A 24679-nucleotide genomic window follows, 5' to 3' on the forward strand; every position below is an offset into this window, starting at 1 on the left:
TGACAGCCCCCACTGATTGTCTGCCAACAACCTGAATAGACATGGAAAGCATATTCTTCACTGAGCCTCCAGGAAGAAACACCGCCCTGCTGATAACCTCCAGGCTGAGAGACCCCAGGCAGAGAAATCTAGTGCCAGCTATGCTGTGCCTGGATTTTCTGACCCAAAGAAACTGAGATAATGTAAAAGTATTGTCCTAAGCCACTAAATTTGTGGCCACTTGTTTTAACTACACTAGAAATTGAATGTACTTCTCTAGAAATTGAATATACCTCTCTAAAAATTTGAAAGTAGATGTTCTTATTGAAGTGTGTGTGTGTGTGTGTGTGTGTGTGTGTGTGTGTGTGACAGACGCTGGGCTTGAACCCAGAAGTACTTTATCTCTAAGCTACATTCCTAACCCATTTTAATTTTTTTTGTTGTTTTGAAACAGGATCAATCACTAGGTTGCTGAGTCTAAGTTTCTGAGTCTTGAACCATGATCCTCCCCCAAGCACTGGGATTATAGGTGTGCATAACCACACCCAGATACTCTTATTATAATCTTATAAATTGAGGAAAGCAAAACTCAGCGTGTAAATGGGATTTAAATCTAGTTCTGTTTGGTTTTTAAGTACTTTCTATATTATATCATTCTTTTTATCATGAGTTGCTGAAGTATCTTGTAAAATGTATGTAGCACTATGTAAATTAAAGGTGTGATTACTAATACTAGAAGCAGAATTTATCCTATGAATTTAAGTTGATTTTAAGAATAAGTGACCAGGAAGGTATGGAAAAACAAAGACACGAACGTGTATTAGTTTGGGGCTTATTTTTAAGTAAGAAAGAAAAAAGACAGATTAAGTTGTTAATTGTGCCTTTTTTAAAAATTAAGTTAATTTGTGTTTGTATGAATAATTAAGAGATCCATTTATTCCTGACTTTGAGACATGATCAAATTAAAACAATATAGAGTCAGACAGTTTAATCCATCTCTTATTTCCTCAGGTACTAGATTGCTTTTTTGGTTTGACAGGTAGATAGATTATTTTCCCTGCCCAAGAATTCTGTAGTCTCACAACCATATTAGTGAAACAGAGTGATACATAAAAAGAAATGTGATCATTTGAAATTTCGTGAGTATGAGCCTACTTTTAAAAACAGAATTTACATATACAAATTTTACTGTCATGTTCTCTCATGATAACAAATCTCTGGGCATAATACATATGACAGAGCTATTTAGTGTGGATCTGGAATCTGCTTAGTGGTTGTTTTGCTTCAAAGAATTAGTTGAGACTGGTATTCCTAATATCCATTACAGATAATATTTTCAACTAATTCTTTAATCAGATGTTCTTTTCTAAGCCTCAAGCCCAATTTTCAGAACTGTTACCTATTATTGCCAGTGTGTTTAGATTATGTAGGTGAGAGCTCCCCTGTCCACCAGCTAGTTGGTACACAGATATGTGTTGGTGTACATAGTTGACTTGCTCTACCTCCTCCTTGTCATTCTCCATCCCTGAAATTCAGTATTCCAAGCGAACTTGCTCTGTAAGAGGAAAAATTGAGTGCAGATAATAAAATAAAGATCTCCTTACTCTTAAATAGTTTATGACTGACTGCACTGGAAGAAAAGTTGACAGTTACAATGTGCACAAAACTAAAAACACAAGTGTGGAAGACTCATTTCAGAGACATGAAGAATCTAGGTGCTTTGTGTCTTCAGGTGTACGTCTCCTCCAGATTTAATGCTTTGTTTTCCTCTCATCCCATTAGGAATACTATGACAAAGGAGATTACATCATTAGAGAAGGCGAGGAAGGAAGTACCTTTTTCATTTTGGCAAAAGGAAAAGTAAGTATAAATGAAAGCTTATTTAAAGTAAATTTTAAAAAGTTTTTTTAAAATCAGTTTGCCATATATGCAACAGTGCTTTGCATTGCAATGTTGGAAGTTCTCTGCATTGAACAGATAAAGGAGCTTTCTCTAGAAGATCTCCTGGGGTTTGCCTGAAAGCTGGGTTTGGGGCTGGGCCCAAAGGATACTTGTGATGGGTTTCAGGAGTGATAGAAACTGTCTGGTGACCTTCTGCAGGTCTTTTGACTTCTTTAGACCTCGCTTTGCAGTGTATAATGGCTGGGTTATTTCTGAAGTCCTTTCTAGCAATGAGTGTGTGACTCTGTTAGTTTAACAATCCAAGAACATGGCTAGAACTTTTTCCCATCCAATAGATAAACTTAGCAGTAGGTAGAGAGAAATGAACTCGGCAAGGGAGGATGGCAGGCGTCAGGCATTAAGCCATGGCTGAGAACTTTAATTCCTACATGATATCTGAAGTTGATTCAGATGGTGGTGCAAAGTTTACACATCTGTGTATGTTTGCATACATACATTTATATGTATACATATACATCTACATGTATAATGTGTCTTTTTCTTTATCTAGCTATTCAGTGGGTAACAACTTCTCAGTTGTTTCTGTGTTGTCTCTTTTTTGTGTGTGTGGTGGTACTGGGGTTCCTGGAAGCCCTTCTACCTCCGGGCTACACTCCCAGACCTATTTTATATTTTTTTATTTGGAAACAGGGTCTCTTAAGCCAGTGTGGCTGGCTCCAAATCAGCGCCATCCTCCTGTCTCCGCCTCCCAAGATCCTCCTGTCTCCGCCTCCCAAGCATGGGGATTACAAGCGTGCGCCACCACGTCCAGCTGTGTTGTCTCTTAAATGTTCCTCGGAGACAAAAAAGCATTTGTCAAATATTGAAGGAAAGCATTCACTCTTGAGGCGTCTGTGTCTGCCAGCTTTTTGTGTATGCTGTTTCTCCCATGGAAGAAAACCAGAGAGCTAGGCACTGCCTTTTGCAAACTGGTTTGTAGGTGAACTTTGAAGTGGGCCCTGACTGAAGGAAAAACATAAACAAAATAATTTCAAACGTCTCAAAAATCATCAACCATCAGAACCACTTCCTATCATTTCTCCCCTAACTAAACCCCATGTTTCAAAAGAATTCTGGCTTCTAAGGGGGTTGCATTTGTTATTGTTATCTTAAGATTTTTAATTCATTGTGACATACATAAATCTCAATCAGAAATTCTATTCAGAATGAAACAACACATGACTATGTTAAACTATAATAATTCTAGCCACAAATAGGAAATATTGAAGTACTTTTTGGCTATACCATGGGAGTACTTCTACCTTCCTGGGCCATGGTTCACTTTGAACAAAAGTTGTTAACACTTTGCCAACCCACATTTTGTATTCAGTTTTAGCAGGTACATAGAATTTAGTTGATCTATGTATACCCCACTTAGAACTCTTGACCTTATTTGACCTTATTTTTGGTTAATTTACAAACACTATTAGGCATTTCAGAGTAACAAAAATTGCCACAGGACCATTATTATTTGCTTTGAGGATATCTAGGAAGAAATTACTAAGTTTACTTTAAAAACTAACTTTCAGAGATAGGGTTTGAATGGAGAATTTGCATCTTACAAATTTGATTACCAAGGGTAGTCATTTGATAGTGTTAAGCCACAGGATTACCCATATCTATCAAAATGAGCTTTGTGTAGTTAATTCTGCTACTACTGAAAACTGAAATCTTGTCTTTTTCCTCCTTCATCAATATATAGGTACAGAGGGTTGGGTAGAATGCATTCAGATCCTCCTCCTTTCTCTTCTCTTTCTAATTGTTTAGGTTAAAGTCACACAGAGTACGGAGGGCCACGATCAACCACAGCTGATAAAGACACTGCAGAAAGGAGAGTACTTTGGAGAGAAGGCTCTGATCAGGTGAACCTGTGAATTTATGTGTCACCCCTAAATAAAATGCTTAGATTATTTTACATGGAAAACTACTCATTTAGAATTGTCAAGCTGAGCTACTGAGGACATGGCAACAGATTAAAAAAAGACTATTTTATTAAAAAAAAAGCTTTAAACTAACTTCTAAAAAAATTGTTGTCCAGGAAATAAGGATACTATTTGCACAGGAAATAATTGGAAAATCTTAAAAACTTGTTAGTAATTTGATATTTTTGTAAGATAATTTATGTGGGGACTTATGTTCCCTCTTAGAAAATCATGACCTTTTCTCTTTGCCTTTTTATCTAAGTGGCCTTTCACATGTTTAGTGACTATTAAAAGGTTCTAGAATGTAGATGACTTGTCCAGCTGTCTGAAACAAAAATTTTAAAAAGTTAAAATAAAAAAATTTTGCTAGTGAAAATAAGAATTGTGTTCTATTAGAATTTTGGAGACAGATGTGGTGGTATACGCTTGTAATCCTAGTACTTGGGAGGTAGAGACAGGAGGATCTCAGATTTTGGTCAACCTCAGCTACTTAGTGAGACCCTCCACAACTTAGACCCTGTTGCAAAATAAAGAATAAAATAGGGCTGGTGGGGGTGTAGCTTGGAGGTAGAAAGCCTCTGGGTCCTAGTGCCAAAAAACAAATAGTTAAAAAAATTTCAAAAACCAAATGATGACTTTACATATTTTAGGTGCTTTTCAATCATTGTCATGTCAAACATATTTTAAAAATTTTCAAGCAGCTCATTTTTCAAATTTTGTAAGTAACTCAAAATAGTGCATGTGAAATTTCTACCTGAACCTTTAGTTTTTTTAGGTATGATTGTCTTTATATTGACCTAATTTATGGAATAAATTTTTTAGTTGTTAATTGAATTGTTTCAGGGATGCTTTGGGCTCCTAGAAACTCAAAAAATCTCATGTGTAAAGAAATACATTTCCCTAGATATGATTGTCTTTAGTATTTTTAGTTTTTGAAACTGGATCTCATTGAGTTGCAAAAGGGCTCGCTAAGTAGCCGAGGCTGTCTGTGAACCATGATCCTCTAGTCTCTGCCGCCCAAATGCTGGGATTACAAGCATGCACCACCACGCTCAGCAGCCATCTTTATAAAATATAAAATTAAAAAGTTTGGGATAACAGTCTTTTGCATTATATATGTTTGAAGTAAATACATAAAACTACTTAAGAAAGCACTTAAAATTTGCTATGACTTAATGCCTTTACTTCACATTTATGCTTCAAGAAAAAGAATGGTTCAGTTCTGTTCACTTCTTTGCTTTGTTTATAAAGCTCCCGTTCTACTGATTTGTATGACAGGTTTACATAATTATAGAGCAAAGAAAATGTATTTCAGAAATTACCTGAAGATAAATTTGATTATTTAAAAATAACAAAGCAATTATACTTTAAAAGAAAATCCAAGTACTAAAACTTAATAAATTATGTTATAGCTATTATGTAAGCAGTATTAAAGTGGGATTTAAAGACAAGCTGAATTTTTCTTTCCCACTTTCTAGATGGTAATGGACTTGTTTCATTAATAGGGAAATTATCTTTCTTTTGTGCAGTATCACAATGTATTATCATTATCTAAAACTTCAGTGTATTTATTCTTAACATTTACAGTCTTTTTCCTCATACTTCTAAGCAAAATAGCTGGAGCTTGAAAGCATACAGAGCTTTATAAATGTAGAGACAAAATAGGTCTTGAAAAGAAACATGTTATCTGGTTTTGCTGGACCTGAAGTAATTTATGCTGTACATTGCAGCCAGCCAATTATAGTGTTTTCTTAATGAGAAATGTTGGAATTTATATTTAATATAGACATCTAACTTTCTAGTAATTTTGAAAGCATAAAGCTAAATTTAATAGGAAAAATAGTCGAAGACAAATATTTTTACAGTTTTTTACATTTTTCAGCTATCACTTTTTAGGGTTGCTGACTGTGACTCAGTATTTCTTCTATTCTGTACATTTCCATGACTTGTCAAGAAATAGTCCCCAGAGTTTTTGTAGAATTTTAGGTGCAAAAATAAATCCATGGCACTTACATAGCCACTATCAAAGAAATAAAAGTGCATTTGTGAACATTTAGTTTCCTTTCTCTGAAGTTATAGATCCAGTAGCTGGTCTACAATCCAAGATAGTTTCTGTGTTTATACCTACCTGACTTATCACTATGATCTCTATCTCTGTCTTCATCTCTGTCTGTCTCTATAACCGTCTCTACCTCTGTTTCTAACTATGTAGATACATGTTAAATGCAGACTATCCTGCCTCTGATTCCAAAGTCCATGGAACTGGAGTACTTTTACTGATGTCTTCTAGCAAGGATTCTATAAACTGGAGAAGGACTGTATGTAGGTTGTATTAGAAGTCTTTGGATGTCACTAGGGAGAGAGGGAACTTTTTTGGACCTGTAGAGATAGGCCACCAAGTTTTCTTTGTCGTATCACTAAGAAAAGATTAAGGGCCAGGCATGGTGGCACACGCTTATAATCCCAGCATTTGGGAGGCTGAGACCGGAGGATCACGGTTCACCGACAGCCTCAGCTACTTAGAGAGGCCCTTCGTAACTCAGTAAGACCCTGTTTCGAAAATAAAAAGACTAAAAAAAAAAAAAAAAAAAAAAAAAGGCTGGAGGTGTATCTTGGAGGTAGAATGCCCCTGGGTTCCATCCCCAATACCACAAAAAGAAAGAAAAGAAAAGGTGAAGGAGCTAGACTTTGCCTGATACCATTTTTTATGAAGTTGCCCAGAGCAGTCCCAGTGGTTACTCTTCCACAGCTAGCTTCTATTCCTAGGTAGCCTTAAATGAATTTCTGATATCTGGGTATCATATGGGTATACCTTTTATTATTATCTTTAATTTATAATGAATGGAGGGAGGAAACCAATATATGTGTGTGTGTGTGTGTGTGTGTGTGTGTGTGTGTGTAAAGAAAAATTTTACCTGATGCTTGAAATTAGACTTATATTCAGGTCATATACAATAATTCATTCTATCTACGATTTTAATTGTAAGGCACACTACTATATTATTCACCCCTAAGAAAGACAGTGCTACTAATTACCCTACCACTCATTTTTTAATTGAAAAATAAACATACATCCTATAAAATGAATATGTGTTGGTGTTTATTTAATTAGGTGATAAGGCACTGAACACACTTTCATTGGATTTTATTCTTGTTTTCTCAATAAATTTCTCTGATTAGTTCACTTCTGGTTTGCTTCCTTGTTAATTAGAATTTATCCTCTGATCAGGAGAGAGCCCCTTTCTTTCAGCTGTTAACAAAGCTCAGAAGGAGGTTGCATGCACAGTCCCTGTCAGTGATTTCTTTCTGTTCTCAGTGCAGTTATCTTCTCCTCTGAAGTCCTTCTGTAGATAACCTTTGTTGGGACACACTTTAAATCCTTTCTTGGAAAGATAATGTGTATAAATTATAATGTTAAAAAAAGCATAGTCTTTGCAAGGTTTAAGTGCTTGTTGTGCTTTTTGCCTGCAAACTAATAAAAACGGATGTACAATTTCAAAGTGTAGTGAAAACTGACTTTTCTGCTCTTGTCTGCAGTGATGATGTCAGGTCAGCTAACATTATTGCTGAAGAAAATGATGTCGCATGCCTGGTCATCGATCGAGAGTGAGTATCCTGATGTTGCTGGAGAAGGCAGGTTCCGGCCATCATTAAAGACTTGGCCTTCTGTCGCTCCCAGGGCTGATCTGGTTTTTCATTCATCACCACTTGGAATTGCGGGCCAATCCTCAGCTGCAAGTACATCCCATTAAAATTCATGAGAAAGAATTGGGCCTTCTGATCTGAATCTGTCTGTGACAGTGGCAGATGCTGGGAGGCTAAATATTTTGTGTGCAAAGTTTGTACATAAATATCAGCAAAAGGCTGATTTAAATTCTGCACCTTCTGAGAGGCATATGTTTATTAGTGCTCTTATGGAGTATTTCCATACAAAACTGTTAAATTTTATAATTTATTAAAATGCCCCTGTAGTCAAAAATGGTTTTGAACAAATCCTCTCACCAGCTATAAAATATTCATTAGCTATTTATATTTCCAAAAAAGTTTTCACATTCGTAGTAATTTGTAAGTGATGAATGTCTTAGGTTATTTTTCAGAATAAATCTCATGTAGCCTTTATTTACTTCAAATCATATTTTAATCTGGCTTTTTGGGTCTCTTACTAATCATTTAAGTATATACTGGTTATTTGCTAGATATAATAAAGGAAATTTAAATGTGCAGAATGTAGGGCATTATCTAAATAAGTATAGTCGAAGAAATAGGTCATACTCATATGAATTCTTAACAAAACTACTAACATGACAACAAGTATCTTAAGGGAGTATATAGTCGACTTACAATTAAATCCAACATTTATTGAAGATAGAATCCTAGATATTTCAAGCCAGAAAGACTTCTAGAGCATTAAACACTTCTTTTCTCATGGAAAATTTAAAACATTAAAAAATAGAGTGGCATTATGAACCCCACAAAGCAAGCTCAATGATCATCAGTTCTTGTTCTATTTAATCCTTTCCCAGCACTATGCCATCTTTTTTTTTTTTGTTTTTTTTTTGTTTTTTTTTGGTGGTACTGGGGTTCCTGGAAGCCCTTCTACCTCCAGGCTACACTCCCAGACCTATTTTATATTTTTATTTGGAAACAGGGTCTCTTAAGCCAGCGAGGCTGGCTCCGAACCAGCGCAATCCTCCTGTCTTCGCCTTCCAAGCGCGGGGATTACAAGCATGTGCCACCACGCCCAGCAGTGCACCATGCCATCTTCACACCATTTTAGGCAAATCTCAAATAGAAAATGATTTCATCTATACATTTTTGTAGCATCTCTAAAAGTTAAACATTACTTATAAAATACTTATAAATGATGTTAACATCTAAGAAGTGAACAATAATTCTAAATACCATTTGGAATTATTTTAATTCTCTCTCTTATAGGTAGGAAAATCAAATTCAAAATAGGTTAGAGAATTGCCCCCATGGTGCCATTTGTGACTCAGCAGGGATACTACCCAGGTTTTCTGATTTTATTTCAACATTATTTCTAACATTACATTTGGAGATGGGAGCTCTTATACCTCCCATCTCCATATGTAAATATTCAAAAGTTTAATTCAGTTTTTAAAGTGTGAAATGGGGCTTAACATTGATATAATTTAAGCAAAGAGAAAATGTTAAATTCACTGCAGGTAAAGAACTTCAAGGAAAAGGCACATGGCTAGGGAAGTGCAAAGTGTGTTTGGATAGAGGTAAATTTTGGAGGCCATCTCTCAAGTGGAAAACGTTATCTGTACAGTGTTGTCCCAGCAATGCATTGTTTGGTATCAGTTTCTTAACATGCTCTCAAATGCCAAAAGGTATTAACTGTGTGGTATAATTGTTCCAAATTGTTAGCACAAAAAATATGATAGAAAAGATGAACTTCTTTCCTTTTTCATTATAATTATACAGACCACATATTTTTGTAATGTCACAGGATCCACAAAAAAGCATGCGATGATTTTGTATACATTGTATATGACTTGGAAGTTATGATTTTAAATTGTTTAATTTGCATACATGTCATTAAAGTCTATAATATACATTTGGTACAATGAAAACCGAAAAGTAATTTTTATTCTATGAGTGAGAGATACTGAATCTCAGCTATGAGTATAGATTTACCTACAACTTGGATTTTCTGGGACTGTCACAGTCATCCCAACATATATATCATTGGCATTTTATTTCACTATGAAGAGTATTCTAGTTTGGATGATAAAGGATAGAATCCTCCTAGCTATAACTTATACAGTGGACTAAAATTCTATAATAATGCTCTCATAGCACCCTGTATACCCAAATCATGCCATTATTCATAACTTTTTTTTACTCAGCATCTGTTGTCCCACTGCTCTGTAAGCTTCATGAATACAGAAATGTATACCGTATTCATCAGTGTACAATACACCTTGTACACTGATGCCACAGAGTTTGCATCCACATAGTCCTCGGCACATGAAAACACTCATGGGCAGTGGAATATGGAAGAAGTCTCAGGACAGTGGGCCGGGGACAATGAGATTAGATCAGGAACAAGACAAACCTGTGACTTATGTGGGGTTAGTGCTGTCAGCCGAAGACATGAATGAAATTCAGACAGAGAATTACTAAGTTGTGGTAAAAAGAAACACTGGGTGTTGTTTTGAAAGAAGAGATGGGAAGACAGAGACAAATCAGAGACAGGGAAGAGACACATTTTTTCCTTGAGTTTTAAATTAAATCACTTAATTAAGCAAATTTATAAGAATCTGTAACCTGTTGATTCAGTAATCAGATCATGTAAATGATTTTCTTTCCACCGTCTTCTTAAAATAAAATAAAACAAAGTGTTTGCAAACTACAACTACAAGGCAGAAAACTGTAGAAATATTTTCTCTTCTCACGCATAGCCCCCTTTGCTTCCCAAAACTCAAAGGATCAATTATAGAGCTTCTAGCAACTAGCCTGCATGATATAGCATGTTATACCTCTATCCAAACACACCTTGCGCTTCCCTAGCCATGTGCCTTTTCCTTCATCAGTTATTGAAAAATGTTGTCAAAATAACCATATAAATAGTCTTTTTTAATATTAAGAAGAATATCAAATTACCTTGGTATCCATCAGCACAGATCATCATTTTATATTATTTTATTTAGAACATTCAACCAAACTGTTGGGACATTTGAAGAACTCCAAAAATACCTTGAAGGGTACGTGGCAAATCTGAACCGTGATGATGAAAAAAGACATGCCAAGTAAGTGGGGGATGCTTTCCTAAGTGAGATTTGACTCTGGAAGAAGAGAAAGAAAAGGGATGGTGGGGGGATGATGATCTACATAGTAACTGTTAATGTGCCTTCATCAGAAAATCCTGGGGAGTTTTTTTTTTTTTAATAGATCTTCCATAAACAAGATACCACTTACCACTAGAATGGAGATTATTAATTCTGTAAATAGTCAGAAACTTTATTTCAGATGATGAGTAGGAATTTCAGGGAGAAATTTCCTTATAATGGGAATTTTTCACAGAGGTGACTTAGTGCAAAAGAACATAAATTCAGATTAGAGGTAAAGAGTAGGGTAAAAGTTTGAATTTTCAAAACAGAACGGAGCTACTGCTTAGGTTGCATTTGTGTGTGTGTGTGTGTGTGTGTGTGTGTGTGTGTGTGTCTTTCTGTTTCTAAAAGATAGGGTGGAGAAGGACTCTAAATGAAGCAATAGTGATGATGTTTTTATTTGATAGAAAATATACCTTGTTAGGTGAACATCATTTGCTAAACATTTATTTATTATATTTATTTTTATTCATGGAGGTGCTGGGGAGTGAATCCAGGGCCTTGTGCATTTCAGCCAAGCACTGAGCTACACTCTCAGCCCTTAAAATATTTTTTGAGTGAAAGCTTAAGCATATGTTCACCAGATAGTGTTAACGAAACTGTATAGTCAGAATCAGACCAAAGTTTGAGTTAAATTGCAACATTCAGTTAGTACCTAATAAGTTTTTTGCAGCAAATATATTTGCAATTTTTATGTCAAAGGCCTTTTGTACTAACAGCTTATGACTACATAACTTAGAACATAAATCTTAGTTAAAAGAAAACCCAGGCATTTCCAATCAACAATACTTAGACAAAAAGTAAGAAATGTACTTTTCACATTTCACAAAGCAGCAATTCTGGGTAATGCATGGAAACTGTCAAGATCTAATAAAAGCAGCAGAATTGGCAGAGATTCTCAGCATGGCATTCTCCTGTATGCACAGGGATGGAAATCAGTCTCTGGTTTTATTCCTTCCCATTGGCCCCTTTTCTGCATTGTTGCTTAAAAGCTATGTTGAAGTATATTTCAAACGCTGCAAAATTCATTCATTTTTCTGTCACTGATTCAGTGTGACTTTTGTCTATTTGTTGTTCTGCATGTGAGTTTTTTGTTTGTATATTCCACTGTTTTCCTCCCCAGATTCCGATCCTGTCAAGTTGAGGTAGCCTTTGTGGCAAGTTTAGGCAGACATACAGGCAGAAATAAATGACTGTAAGAGGGGTGTTCATCATTAGGTTAAGTGACATCAGCCAGTCACAAAGTGAAGGGTCATATGTTTTCTCTCATATGCAGAATCTAGGGAGTAATCGGGATGCCAGGGGGACTCCAGATAATGGAGGAGAAATTCCAGTGGAGAGAGGGAGGTGGTCTAGGAAAGGGTGCATTCCCATGGACAGTATGTACATATGTGAGAATACCAGTGACAATCTCAATGTACGGGCAAGGGAGAAGTGGAGAGAGAGCTGGGGAGCAAACTCCCCATCATATTCATATGTTACACATTATAATGTAGTAAGTAGTGATCATGTACTGTAAGTATATATAGATCATATGCTATAAGACTATATGCACCAATAAAAGCATAAAAAATAAAAAAGAGGGGAGTTTGTGAATGGCATGGCGCCTGCTGGACTAAGAGTGTGTGTAAAGTTTTTCTTCTTTTGTTCAGGCGGTCCATGTCTAACTGGAAGTTGTCCAAAGCACTCTCTCTGGAGATGATTCAGCTGAAGGAGAAGGTGGCCAGATTTTCCTCATCATCCCCCTTCCAGAACCTTGAGATTATCGCAACACTGGGCGTTGGTGGGTTCGGAAGAGTTGAGCTTGTAAGGGGTTTACGTTTCAAGCATCTGAGAGAAGCCTTTTGACTTTTTTGTTTTATATTCCAGCTTAACTTGGAGGAATATATGAATTATTGTTGCTATCTTAAATGTTGTTTTGAACTAAAAGCGAGAAAGTAAACATTTCAATCGGTATGTTGTATATTAGCAGCAGGTCTGTGCTAGTAAATATCTTGTAATGATTGCTATTTCAAGCTTCTTACATCATATCTTGTGGTGAATTTTTTTCATGGTAATTAGTGGAGAATGTACCAAGTAAGCATTCCCAAAGGCCAGAACATATAAAAACCATAATTTCTAACAAGATGTATATGTCTAGATAGATCTAATCACAACACATCAGCTCTCTATACACTAATATACACAATATACCTTCTATATACACTATATACACTATATAAATACACTATATACATACACTATATACACTATATACTATATACACTATATACATACACTATATGCACTATATACACTATATACACTATATACACTATATACATACACTATATACACTATATACACTATATACACTATATGCACTATATACACTATATACACTATATACATACACTATATACATTATATACACTATATACACTATATACATACACTATATACGCTATATGCGCTATATACACTATATACACTATATACATACACTATATACACTATATATACTATATACACTGTATACACTATATACATACACTATATACACTATATACACTATATACACTATATTCACTATATTCACTATATACACTGTATACCTTCTCAGAAGTTATCCCACAGAAATGCTATAGAAATGGAATCTTTAATGTTATGGTTACATCCCTTAAACAACTCCACTACCATGTCTACATTTGGCTTTCATTATGCTATTTTGGGATTGCTCCAAATTTTATTTCAGAAAAAAAAGAAAGAGGATAAGTACAAAATGATATTTGAAGAGCAACCTTCTGCAGTATTGAACAGGACAGCTAGAAACATACTCTGATATCAATTGTATCTTCCATATCACCATCTTCACTTGATGGTTGCCTTTCAAAGGCTAGAAGAAGGCCAGGTGTGGTGGCGCATGCTTGTAATCCCCGCCCTTGGGAGGCAGAGACAGGAGGATTGCGCAGGTTCAAAGCCAGCCGCGCGCGCTGGCTTAGGAGAGCCTGTTTCCAAATAAAAATGTAAAAATAGGTCTGGGAATGTAGCCCAGAGGTAGAAGGGCTTCCAGGAACCCCAGTACCACCAAAAAGAAAAAAAAAGGCTAGAAGAATTGTACTGTAAGATCAAGTGCTGAGAAAACTGTAGGATGGAAATCTTTGACCTTATTGGGTACAGATGGTTCTGAGCCCTTGGCAGTTTTCAAGCCCTTCTTTGCCATCAAACTTTTAAACTATTCACTGTGCATTGACCTTTGGGGATTGTGCTGACATTTCTATCTGCTGGATAGGCCTAGGCATCTGAAATGTTGCCCAAGAGAGCTGGCTAGTACAGTGCCCACAAAGTTCATACTGCATCCCTGATGGGTTGAAGGTTCTTAATAGGTCAAATAGTAGTTTTGATGTTTCTTATGTCATGTGAAGAGTTCAAGATAATATCCATCTACAGTGATATGTCCCACCAAAGATTAGGGTAAAAGTATTGACATTTTAAGATCTAAGATCTGTTTTTCTAATAGTAGTTATTAATAATAGTTATTGATCTAATAATAGTTATTGATGCAGTAATTTTACCATTGATTTGGAAGTCATCGACAGCATTCTTTGTAAATGTGAGCAAAGTATGGGGGAAGCAGCCACTTCTGTACAACCTCGCTACTTGTCCAGTATACTCTGCTTAGTTTTAAACCGGTCAGAAAAACACTTATTTTAAAATCTTGGTTTCCTTTTAAGGGATAATTTTGTGCTGATAGAAATGTCCTATATCTGTGTTGTCCAGTCATTAGCCAATACTGTTGGCTATTGAACTTTTGAAATGTGGCTAGTACCAATGAGGAACTGAACTTTTGTATTTAAATTAATTTAAATTTAAATAGCCTTATGTGATTAGTAGTTACCCTGCTGAATAGTGCAGACACAGAATTTGATTTAGTGTTCTGCCTTGAAAAAATCAAAGAGGGGAAATAATAGGAAATAAGAATTTATGGCAAGTCTGGTCAGAGTTTTTCCTGTTACATGATCGAAAGTGAATAGATTTCTAAAGATGAGATCGTCTAACCAGTTTTTTTTTTTCTTGCTTCAATAGAAAAAAGTCATAACCAGATAGATGGACTCTTGGAAATTGTGATGCAAGGGACATGTGTACACTTTTATGGAACTCAATTCTCTAGGGATGAGTGGTTAAAAGCCTACCTACTGCCTAAATGTGAACCAATTTCAACTTTCAATAATTGACATGTTTTAGATAGATTTTCCAAATCTTTCCCAGTAATTTAATGTTGAGGATCTTTCTATTTCTCGTATAGGTTAAGGTAAAAAATGAGAATGTTGCATTTGCTATGAAGTGTATAAGGAAGAAGCACATAGTTGACACTAAGCAACAGGAGCACGTCTACTCAGAGAAGAGGATCCTGGAAGAGCTGTGCTCCCCCTTCATTGTGAAGTGAGTGAGTGAGTGGGTGGCCTCCCAGGGCTGAAAAGACCTTGGCTGAGCTTTGAAAAGTCTGCATGTAAGAGGACAGGAAAAAAGGAGGACGTGCCACTCAGCATTATATAGTGAAACTGGGAGTCAGAGGTTCCAGTTGTTTTTATTTTAGAGTAAATCTTACAAAAGTGTGTGTGTATGTGTGTGTGTGTGTGTGCGCGTGTGTGCGTGTGAGAGAGAGAGAGAGAGAGAGAGAGAGAATGAGAATATAAAAATATAAAGTCATTTCAGAATAATTTGAACTGCTTATTTTATCTGAAACTACTGTCAGTACTGGAAATAGGGCAGCAAGAACCCATAAACTTCCTGTAGGGTGTTTTAATGTTGAATTTTTGTAGAAAATGGCATATGGGCACATGGTGGGTACTGAAGGGGAACATCCACTGGTGCCAGCAGTGCTTACATAGTAAAGAAATCAGCCCCTCATAGTTATTCTTTATTTTCTGTTTCTATCATGAAAATTTGAAGGAAAAATAGAAATTATTCTATGTCGTAGCTTTCATTGCTTGTAAACTCATGGGTTAGTGCTATAAGTCAATTTGTACTTCATATATCTCTTAGTGTTCCCAAGTATAGTTGTAGTGATTTGGGGATGATAATATAGTATTCCTGTAATAAAGAGAATTTATGCTTATTTGATCAAATGCCTTTAAGACCATACCTGTCCATATTCCCATATCCAGTTTTTTCATGATTAAAAGATAAGCCTGAACCCCAGCAATTCTGGAAATAGTTATCCAATTATCTTTATATTAATTATGTTCCCAGAATTCCCCTTTTAAAATAATATTTTGTTAGGGAACTATGATGAGCAGCTTCAGGGCATGAATTAAGTTGTATCCATTGTTCATTTCTACTTCTTTATAAAACATCTGTCATATAGTAGGGCAATATTAAAAATAAATATTTGTGACAACATTTATTGTATGGGGAGATTGACATGTACCTGGTACTCTTATGAGCCATATATAGACAAGGGAGTGGAGAAAATAAGCACATTTACCTCATTGTCCTATTAGGAAAATCAAGCAAATATATATTTTTAGTAAAGATATATCATCAATGATATATATAATCTATACTAAATAAATATATAAACAACATATAATCAAATGAACACACACATAGTCAATGAGAAATAGAAGAATACTGAGGTTGGATAGCTAAGAAGTGTCTAATAAGTGTCTGACTTGGGATTCAAGCCTGGGCCTCTTGGTTATGGAGACCACACTCTGGGATATAAGCTACTTTATTAAGAAGATGGCCATGGAGTTTAGCCTTGCAAGAATGGATAAAATGTTTACAGTGCAGCTTAGACTAAAAATCTCAGTCTGTTTGCAGAGGGGGGCTGTCTCAGTAAAAGGATCTATTAAAAAAGGATCAGTGATTTGTCAAGAAGTCCAGTGTCCTGTTAGGATATTTGTATGGAGATAAGGGTTATTATTAAAAATGTTACTGATGATAATCTTAAACAGCTTTAAAGGAATTCAACTGTATTTCCAATAATCATGTTTTTTCTCTGCACAGGTTATACAGAACTTTCAAGGACAATAAATATGTATACATGCTTCTAGAGGCCTGCTTAGGTGGGGAGCTGTGGAGTATATTAAGGGACAGGTAATGAAGAGGTGTTATAAGCATAGCTCTTATCTACCCACATCTGGTCTAGAGGATGCTGTGTTTATGATCATTTAAAGAGGCATGAAGGACATTATTAGGAAATTATTATAAGAAGATATTATTGCTTGCTAAAATAAATAGTAACTGTGGTATTTTATTAGTTAACTTTCCAAAAGTATCAATATGAACTCTGTAAAATAGTAATTGTCATTTCTCTTTAAGGGAGCAAAGAATCCTGAGCTTAGAGAGAAGGGGCAATATCCAACGTCACAGGGCTAGTACGAAGCAGAGTCAGGGTATGAACTCAGATGTTTCTGATTCCCAGCCTTGAAAAAAAAGGAGGTGTGGTGGGAAGTGGTTAAGCCCTCACTGAAAAGCCAAGTAAGATGTGTACAAAGGGTCAATTTTACCAAAAGTATGGTTTCCGCACAATCAAAACCACAGGTATGTGTCTTAAGCACTGCCTGTCTGGAAGATTCCATAGTAGACAAGATGCAGGTTTTCTAGACAATGTTGCTCTATCAAAAGACTAAAGTGTACAAACATTTTCTTAACAAGTTTAGAATTTATTTGGGGAAATTTTGTGATTTGAAAACATTTCATTAATTTGGTGATGCACTCCTGTAGTCCCATCACTTGGAAGGCTGAGACAGGCAGATTATAAGTTTGAGGCTAGTCTAGGTAACTTGGTGAGACCCTGTTTCAAAATAAAAAGGGGTGTAGTTCATGGTAGAACATCCCTGGGTTCAATCCCCACAACTAAAAAGAAAACTTTAGTCAAAAAACTAAATAATTACAAAGAAAATGGCAATTTTTAATGAAGTAGGAAATGAGTGTGGCATGTAGTAGCTCTTAGGAGGAAGAGGAAAAAAAAAAAACCTTAACGTGAAAGGAAGATTTTGAACTAAACTCTAAAGATGACAAAAATTTGGAGAGGCAGAGAGGCAGGAGAAGACAAAGCAGGAAAGCTGGCTTAGTGCTGGGATTCTGGACTATGAACACAAAAATCTGAGTGGGAGATAAGGACAGCGGAAGAGGGAATGGGAGGGTGGATTGGTATTAGACCTAATTTTCCTGGGACAGAGATTCTCAACTCTGACTGCAGGTCACTGTCACATGGGGAGCTTTCTACAAAGTAACAATGGTAGATCCTAAAGCCAGAGGATATGGTTCATCTACGAAAGGGCTGAACTTTTTTTTTTTTGTATAAAATTTTCTTAGGCAATTCTCTTTTTCCACACTGGTTGGTGCATCTTAATTATGTTTTCATTTATTTTGCTTATAAAAGCTATGCCGTAAATATATACTTAGCAATCATTAAGTCTGTGTGTTATGTAACTATAGATTGTTTCATGTGCATTTGTGGCTGAGAATTGCTGATCTAGGCAAGCAAAGACTTGACAATCTGATTAGAAGGTAAATGTGTTAGGAATAACTTGTTGGATGGATTCAAATAGGGATGATCTGAAAGGGTGAGGAAATCTTCATCAGATAAATATAAAGGCATTATTAGTCCCTTTCATGTCTGGTCCATTGTGACAATCAAGTTAGAAAATCTCAATCTATACCTTTTAGGTACTGCTCTCAATTCTGAAAATCACCTTGCTAATTAAGTATAAAATTTATATTATAAGCATGGATCTGGAGGCTTAGAACAGTTAAACAAGTTGCTCAAGGTACAGTGAGTGAAGGAATCAGGAATTAAACCCTGTTTCTCTCACTCTAAGAGTCACACTTTGCTGTTATACCTTGTGGCAAATCACTACTATGTTTATTTTATTTATTTATTCTTTTGATGGTACTGGGGTTCCTGGAAGCCCTTCTACCTCCGGGCTACACTCCCAGACCTATTTTTACATTTTTATTTGGAAACAGGGTCTCCTAAGCCAGCGCACGTGGCTGGCTTCAAACCTGCGCGATCCTCCTGTCTCTGCCTCCCATGTGTGGGGATTACAAGCGTGCACCACCACGCCCGGCTTACTACTATGTTTAAAAACTGCATTGTTTATAGCTACACACCATACTGATACAGGGCAACACTAATAAAAAAAATCAAGGAATATAAAAAGGAAAACATATGGCTCCCCTTTCTTTCTGGGTAACTGTTGGATACTGTACAAACAGGAAATGAAATGACCACTTGAAGCCATTTTTTAGTCAAGTAATAAATTACAGAAGTCTGTTTCAAGTGATCCACTGAGATAGTAGCATTTTTCTCCAGTGTATTCTGAAGACGTCTAAAATAATCTTTCTACTTTTTTTTCTTTTTTCTACTTTTTTTTTCCTTTTCTACTTCATATGTTCATGTGTGAGTACCAGTAACAAGTGCTTGAATGTTGATATTTTAATTGTAGTGGAGTGATTCTGGTTGGCATTATGCAACCACCCCGGTTCCGTTATAATCAGCAAAAGGCCTAATTCATTAGCAATATAAAATGTATTTCATGTATTTTGATGTTGATGCTCCTCAAAATATTTGCATTACATAAATTTGCTAATACAAAAATTCACACCTAGAATGATGCCAAGAACATGTATCCAGGGAACTAAGAAGGAAACTTATTTTATTGCAGAGGCAGTTTTGATGAACCCACCTCCAAATTCTGTGTTGCCTGTGTAACTGAAGCCTTTGATTACCTGCATCGACTAGGTATTATCTACAGAGACCTGAAGCCAGAAAACTTAATTCTAGATGCGGAGGGTTACCTTAAATTGGTAAGACAAGATATTTCACTTGGAGTATCATATGAAATATTTTTAGAACAAAGTTGTGTAACAGTTACCATTTCCTTTTTCATTTTGGGACAGCTGTTAGTTTCACTATGGGAGATATGGCCTCTGAAGTTGGCACACTCAATACTGGAAACGATGTTTGAGTATTTTCTTTGGGGCATAGGAACTTAACATTTCAATCATATTTATGACTCCTACTGAAAGTTCACATAATGAAATTTTTTTTAATTTTGATTTTTTAGTATTTTTGTTTAATAATCTTAACTCGGTTTTAATTGATCCAGGTTACATATTGGGACTGGCTATAAGTAATAAGGAAAGAAGATAGGATGACTCCTGTCCCAAGACATCCAGTATCTATCTAGGGAGAAAAGAGAAGCATATACCCATTGGTAGTTTGTTTTTTAATCTTTCCAGGTGATTCTAATGGGCAGCTAGGGTTGAGGCTCGCATTAGACTACATGCTCCTTGATACCCATCTTTGCTATCCAGCAATACTTTACAGGAACTCCCTTGCACATCACACAAAAGAATAAAGGGTTACTAGCCACATAAAGTGCTTTAATGAATAATGATAATATAACTGAAGGGTCATAACTGAGGGGAAACCAAGGCACTTTGGGCCTAAGTAAGGAACTCCACAGGATGGGGACCAAGGCTGAGTTTTCCTGGATCTACTTTGATAGCTCCTAAAAAAAACCTCATTAACTATATCTGAATATTTACAGATATTAAAAGTTATCCACCTCAGAAATATTGTGGAAGAAAATTATATTGTGTACTGAACAGTTACTGTGTAAAGATGCTATGCTAAATCTTTTATAATTAATCTATTTAACAGTCTGTAAGGTTTTATCATCAACATGTTATAGCTGTGAAAGTTAGCCTTAGGAATTTAATTTTTTATGTGTAATTGCTGTGACATCTCTCCCAATGGTGAAAGGAATAAAATAAAAGTCCTTTCATGTGAAATCTGGCTAGCTTCCAAGAAACATTTTGATCCATTCAAGCTTCATTTTATCCATGAAAGACACCTTTGAGGATTGATGAGGCACTGACAGAAGGCTTCAATCACTCCTATTATTCACAATTCCTTCATCGGCTATGCCTCCTACAGTTCTTTATGGAAACATGGTGGAGTATTCTAGAAGTAAAAACATTATGAGGGATGAAGCCTATCCATTAGATTCATCTTTTTCTTCTCATAGCTATTTTTGAAAAACAAGTCAGATGACATATTCAGTATTTATAGACATAGAAGTAAATGAATCTGCTGTTAGCCATTGTTATCCACTATACTAATTCATTTGCTAAATACCTACATTTAGAGTAAGAGTAAGAACTAAATTTTCTAATAAATATTAGTGATAACTGTTGAATATTTAGCCAGGTGTGGTGGCACATGGTCATAATCTCAGCATATGGGAGGCTGAAACAGGAGGATTACAGTTCATGGACAGCCTCAGGTACCGCTTAGTGAAACCCTTTGCAACTCAGAGCGACCCTGTTTCAAAATAAAGAATAAAAAATAGGAGTGGGGATATGGATGGGAAGTAGAATGCTCCTGGGTTCCATCCCAGTACTGCAAAAATAAAATGTTGAATTTTTATACTTCTAGCTGGGTGCTCTACTAATATCTTGAAATACTCTTGCTATAAAATGTTTGAAAATGTCAGATGAGGCATGGAAATTAGCATTACAAATGCATGGCTGAGTTTATAAGACAGTATAGAATTCCTCTGGAGATAACAACCAAGCTTGGTAATGGTAATAGGATCAAACACTGTAGAAAAAAGCTGTCCTCGTGTGTGCACCTGCAACTCTACCTGGTCCAGAGATTTGATTTTAGTAGCTGCATCTTCTGGGAACAAAAGACCATACTTTGTACCTGGGCATTGTGGGGGAGTTGAATCTGAGATTATTTCATACAGCCAGAAACCACACAAATTAAACTCTCAAATTAAACAAGAGACTAATATCAAATTTATAATGACAGAGTAAATGCAAGGAAACATACTTTTCTTGTTATTGGCTCTTAGTATAGTCATCTCTAAGAATTCTTGGCCACAGGCTGATCTTAATGGAGGCCGGGTGTTCAGTTTTCAAGGATGAAAAATCCAAGGTAGAATCTAAATAAAAATTGACCCAGGTTAGTAGCATGCCCAAGTTCTCAAGAATAAATGTATATTTTCTCTGGAAAAAATGTATTTTCAACTTAGGACCAAAAGAGATAAAAGTTTAGAGAATATGAGTTCACATAAAATATAATAAAATAAATGTATGAAAAAAGATTACCATGAGCATTAGTTGCCAAAACAAAATCAGCATGAGCAAACACATATGTATCATATATTGAAGTAATCACTTATAGAATATACAATAAATGCATCTAATGTGTTTTTAAAGTATGAGAGGGATAAAAATGAGTAAAGAATAGAGAATTTCAGAAAAGATCTAACAAGTTTGGATAAAACCAAACACACATCTATTAAAAATTAAGAATATAATAATTAAAATTAAATATCCAATAAAATTTTTATTAATGATAGAATAGCTTTTACTAGATTCTTCACATGTGTGAAGGCATTGGAGAGAAGCAGAAAGTAGATATTTAAGCCTTACAGGAGGGCACTATGCTGGGTGAGATCCATACTTAAACAACGGTTCAAATTGTTCACTTGAAAGCACTCCTTGGTATATAAGAAATGAGGAACAAGCTTTAGGTTAACATCATATCTAATGAACTATTGAATATGTTTCTATAAGATAATAAACAAAGCAAGAATATCTGATCTTATTATTTGTATTTAATGCTGTAACCAAGATCTCAGCCAATGAAATAAACCAAGAAAGGGCAACAAAAGGCCAAAGATTAGAAAGTTACCTGTCATTATGTGTAGACGACATGAATTTTTATTTAGAAAATTCTAAAGAATCTACCAAAGTAGCAATAGAATAAATAAGTAAATTAAAGCATGATTACAGGTACAAAACCAATATACAAATAAAATTTCTACTTTCATATACTGAAAATAAAAATTAGAACTAAATTAAATCATACTTATAAAAATTATAAAATATATTAAGATAATTTGACAATAATTATAAAATAAGTCTGTAAAAACATATAAAACCTTTACAATGAGAACTACAAACTATGACTGAGATACTATGTCTTGTATTATATAACTTAATATTTGATAAGATGTCCATTCTTTTCTAAATACATTACAGATTCAGTGTCATCACAATCAAAATCTAAGCATCTAGTGTTTAGAAATAGAAAAGGTTTTTTGTAGAATTTACATAGAAATTTATGAATGTTTCAAAGAATTAATAACCACTTTGTAAAAAAAGAACAAAATTAAAGAATTTTTATTTTCTGACATAGGACAATATAATATGAAGCTATAATAATCACACAATTTGATATTGGTGTAAGGACAGAAAAATAGCACCATCTAGTTGAATAAAGTTCAGATATATGTACAGTTACCAAGAAAAAAAAGGTTAAACTTTTCAAAATGCATTGTTGAAACTGGATATTTATATGTGGAAAAAAAGAAACCTGCTTTACCTTACTGTACATCAAAATTAAAATCAGTGGGGTATGGTGACCTTGGTCTCATTCTGTAAACTCTGATAATGAGCATTTCATTCCCCTGCATCAGTGTCTGTGAGGGGTCTGATATCTAATGAAGGCAAGCAAGGAAAAGTGACTTTTTTCCATCAAAATCAATACAAGCAAAGCTTGGGAAATTTTTGTAACGAGATGGGTCTGGATTTGGACGTGCATCTCTGGCAGGTTATAAAAGTGTGCCTTTTCGTGAGAATTATGCACCAGGAGTTTGTGGTGCAGGATGAAAATTTCATTCTACCCTTTCTCTTCAAGCCTCCTGGACCCAAGCTGTCTTTATCAGAAACTGCAGGAGTATGGATTAAAGAACTAAAAGATTATGAATACTCTTGCATAATTACCCCTTACCTGCCTATACCTTAATTTCTTAAACTTTTCTCCATTTTCCATGCCAAGGAGAGCTGGTGAAAGCGGTGGTGGTTAAGGGCTCCTTTTGGTTATATTGAACAAATCCCTAATAATACTAAGGAAAGCAGAGACCGTACAGAATTCATGTAATAACTGGCCTTTTTGCAGTTGTTCAGGAGAAAACATAGTTGTAATCCAGTAAATCTCAGCTGCCACCCATCAGAAAATCTATATGATTGCAAAATTAACTTCTATGAGTAATATGCCTCAGCTGAAGTTCAAAGTCTTCCTAGATATTTTTGTACAGGATGATAACCAAGCAGATTAATCTTCCTTATATTGAGTATTACATAAGAAAATATAGAATAAAACATAATAAATGTTGATATTGTTGTTGGTTTTTATGATCTCTGCTTTCTAATGATATCTTGTGACAGCAACTATGCTAGGCATATTGATTAGCATGTAAGAATGAGACAGTCAATGAGACAGCTCTCTGCTCAATTTTTTCTTTTTTTTTCTTCCTCCTTTACTCTTTTCATATTCATCCCTCCATCCATCTCTCCCTTCCTTCCTCTCTTCTTTCTTTCTTGTACTGGAGATGGAACATAGGGACATTCTGCCTAGGAGCTATACCCTTACCCCTATTTTTTATTTGGAAACAAGGTCTCACTAAGTAACCGAGGCTGGCCATGAACCTGTAATCCTCTTGCCTCAGCCTCCCAAGTACTGGGATTACAATTGTGTGCCACCATGCCAGACCCCTTCACTTTCAAAATAGGAACATATACTTTTTGTTCACTAATAATATAGAACTCATTAAAAAACCCAGTAATAAAAACACTAACAAAAATCATAACTCATCTTGGTAGAAATGTAAAGCTATTGCAAAATAACTCAATAGTGAAAAAGTTTTATGAATATTTTAAAACAGTTTCAAAATAGATAATATACTACATATCTACAGGTGTAAATTACAACTAAAGTGATAGCTAGAGTACAAGAAAGGTTAAAAATTAACAAGCTTAGCATTAATGTTCTCCAGTTCCATTCATTTTGCTACAAATGACATAATTAATTTTATTCTTTATGGGTGAGTAAAATTCCATTGTGTACAAATCCTGTTGTCTTGTAATCCATTCATCTGTTGATGTACATCTTGGCTGGTTCCATTGTTT

At 35.3% G+C, this 24679-nt stretch overlaps 1 protein-coding gene across 2 annotated transcripts in view; it reads left to right on the forward strand.

Moving 5' to 3' along the window:
- Window positions 1–24679, forward strand: part of PRKG2 (protein kinase cGMP-dependent 2) — a gene marked incomplete at both ends in the record, with an annotated part of 95912 nt that overhangs the window by 43986 nt on the left and 27247 nt on the right. Inside the window, 8 exons of one of the 2 annotated variants that reach the window (XM_080697452.1) lie at window positions 1762–1839; window positions 3688–3782; window positions 7380–7448; window positions 10520–10618; window positions 12352–12505; window positions 14985–15121; window positions 16691–16780; window positions 19357–19498. In XM_080697452.1, coding sequence (XP_080553578.1) covers window positions 1762–1839; window positions 3688–3782; window positions 7380–7448; window positions 10520–10618; window positions 12352–12505; window positions 14985–15121; window positions 16691–16780; window positions 19357–19498 — 864 coding nt within the window. The remainder of the gene's footprint in view (window positions 1–1761; window positions 1840–3687; window positions 3783–7379; window positions 7449–10519; window positions 10619–12351; window positions 12506–14984; window positions 15122–16690; window positions 16781–19356; window positions 19499–24679) is intronic. The other variant, XM_080697453.1, reaches the window with a different exon arrangement.

This window comes from Muscardinus avellanarius (assembly GCF_963383645.1).
Source record: "Muscardinus avellanarius genome assembly, chromosome: 6".
Classification (NCBI taxonomy): domain Eukaryota; kingdom Metazoa; phylum Chordata; class Mammalia; order Rodentia; family Gliridae; genus Muscardinus; species Muscardinus avellanarius.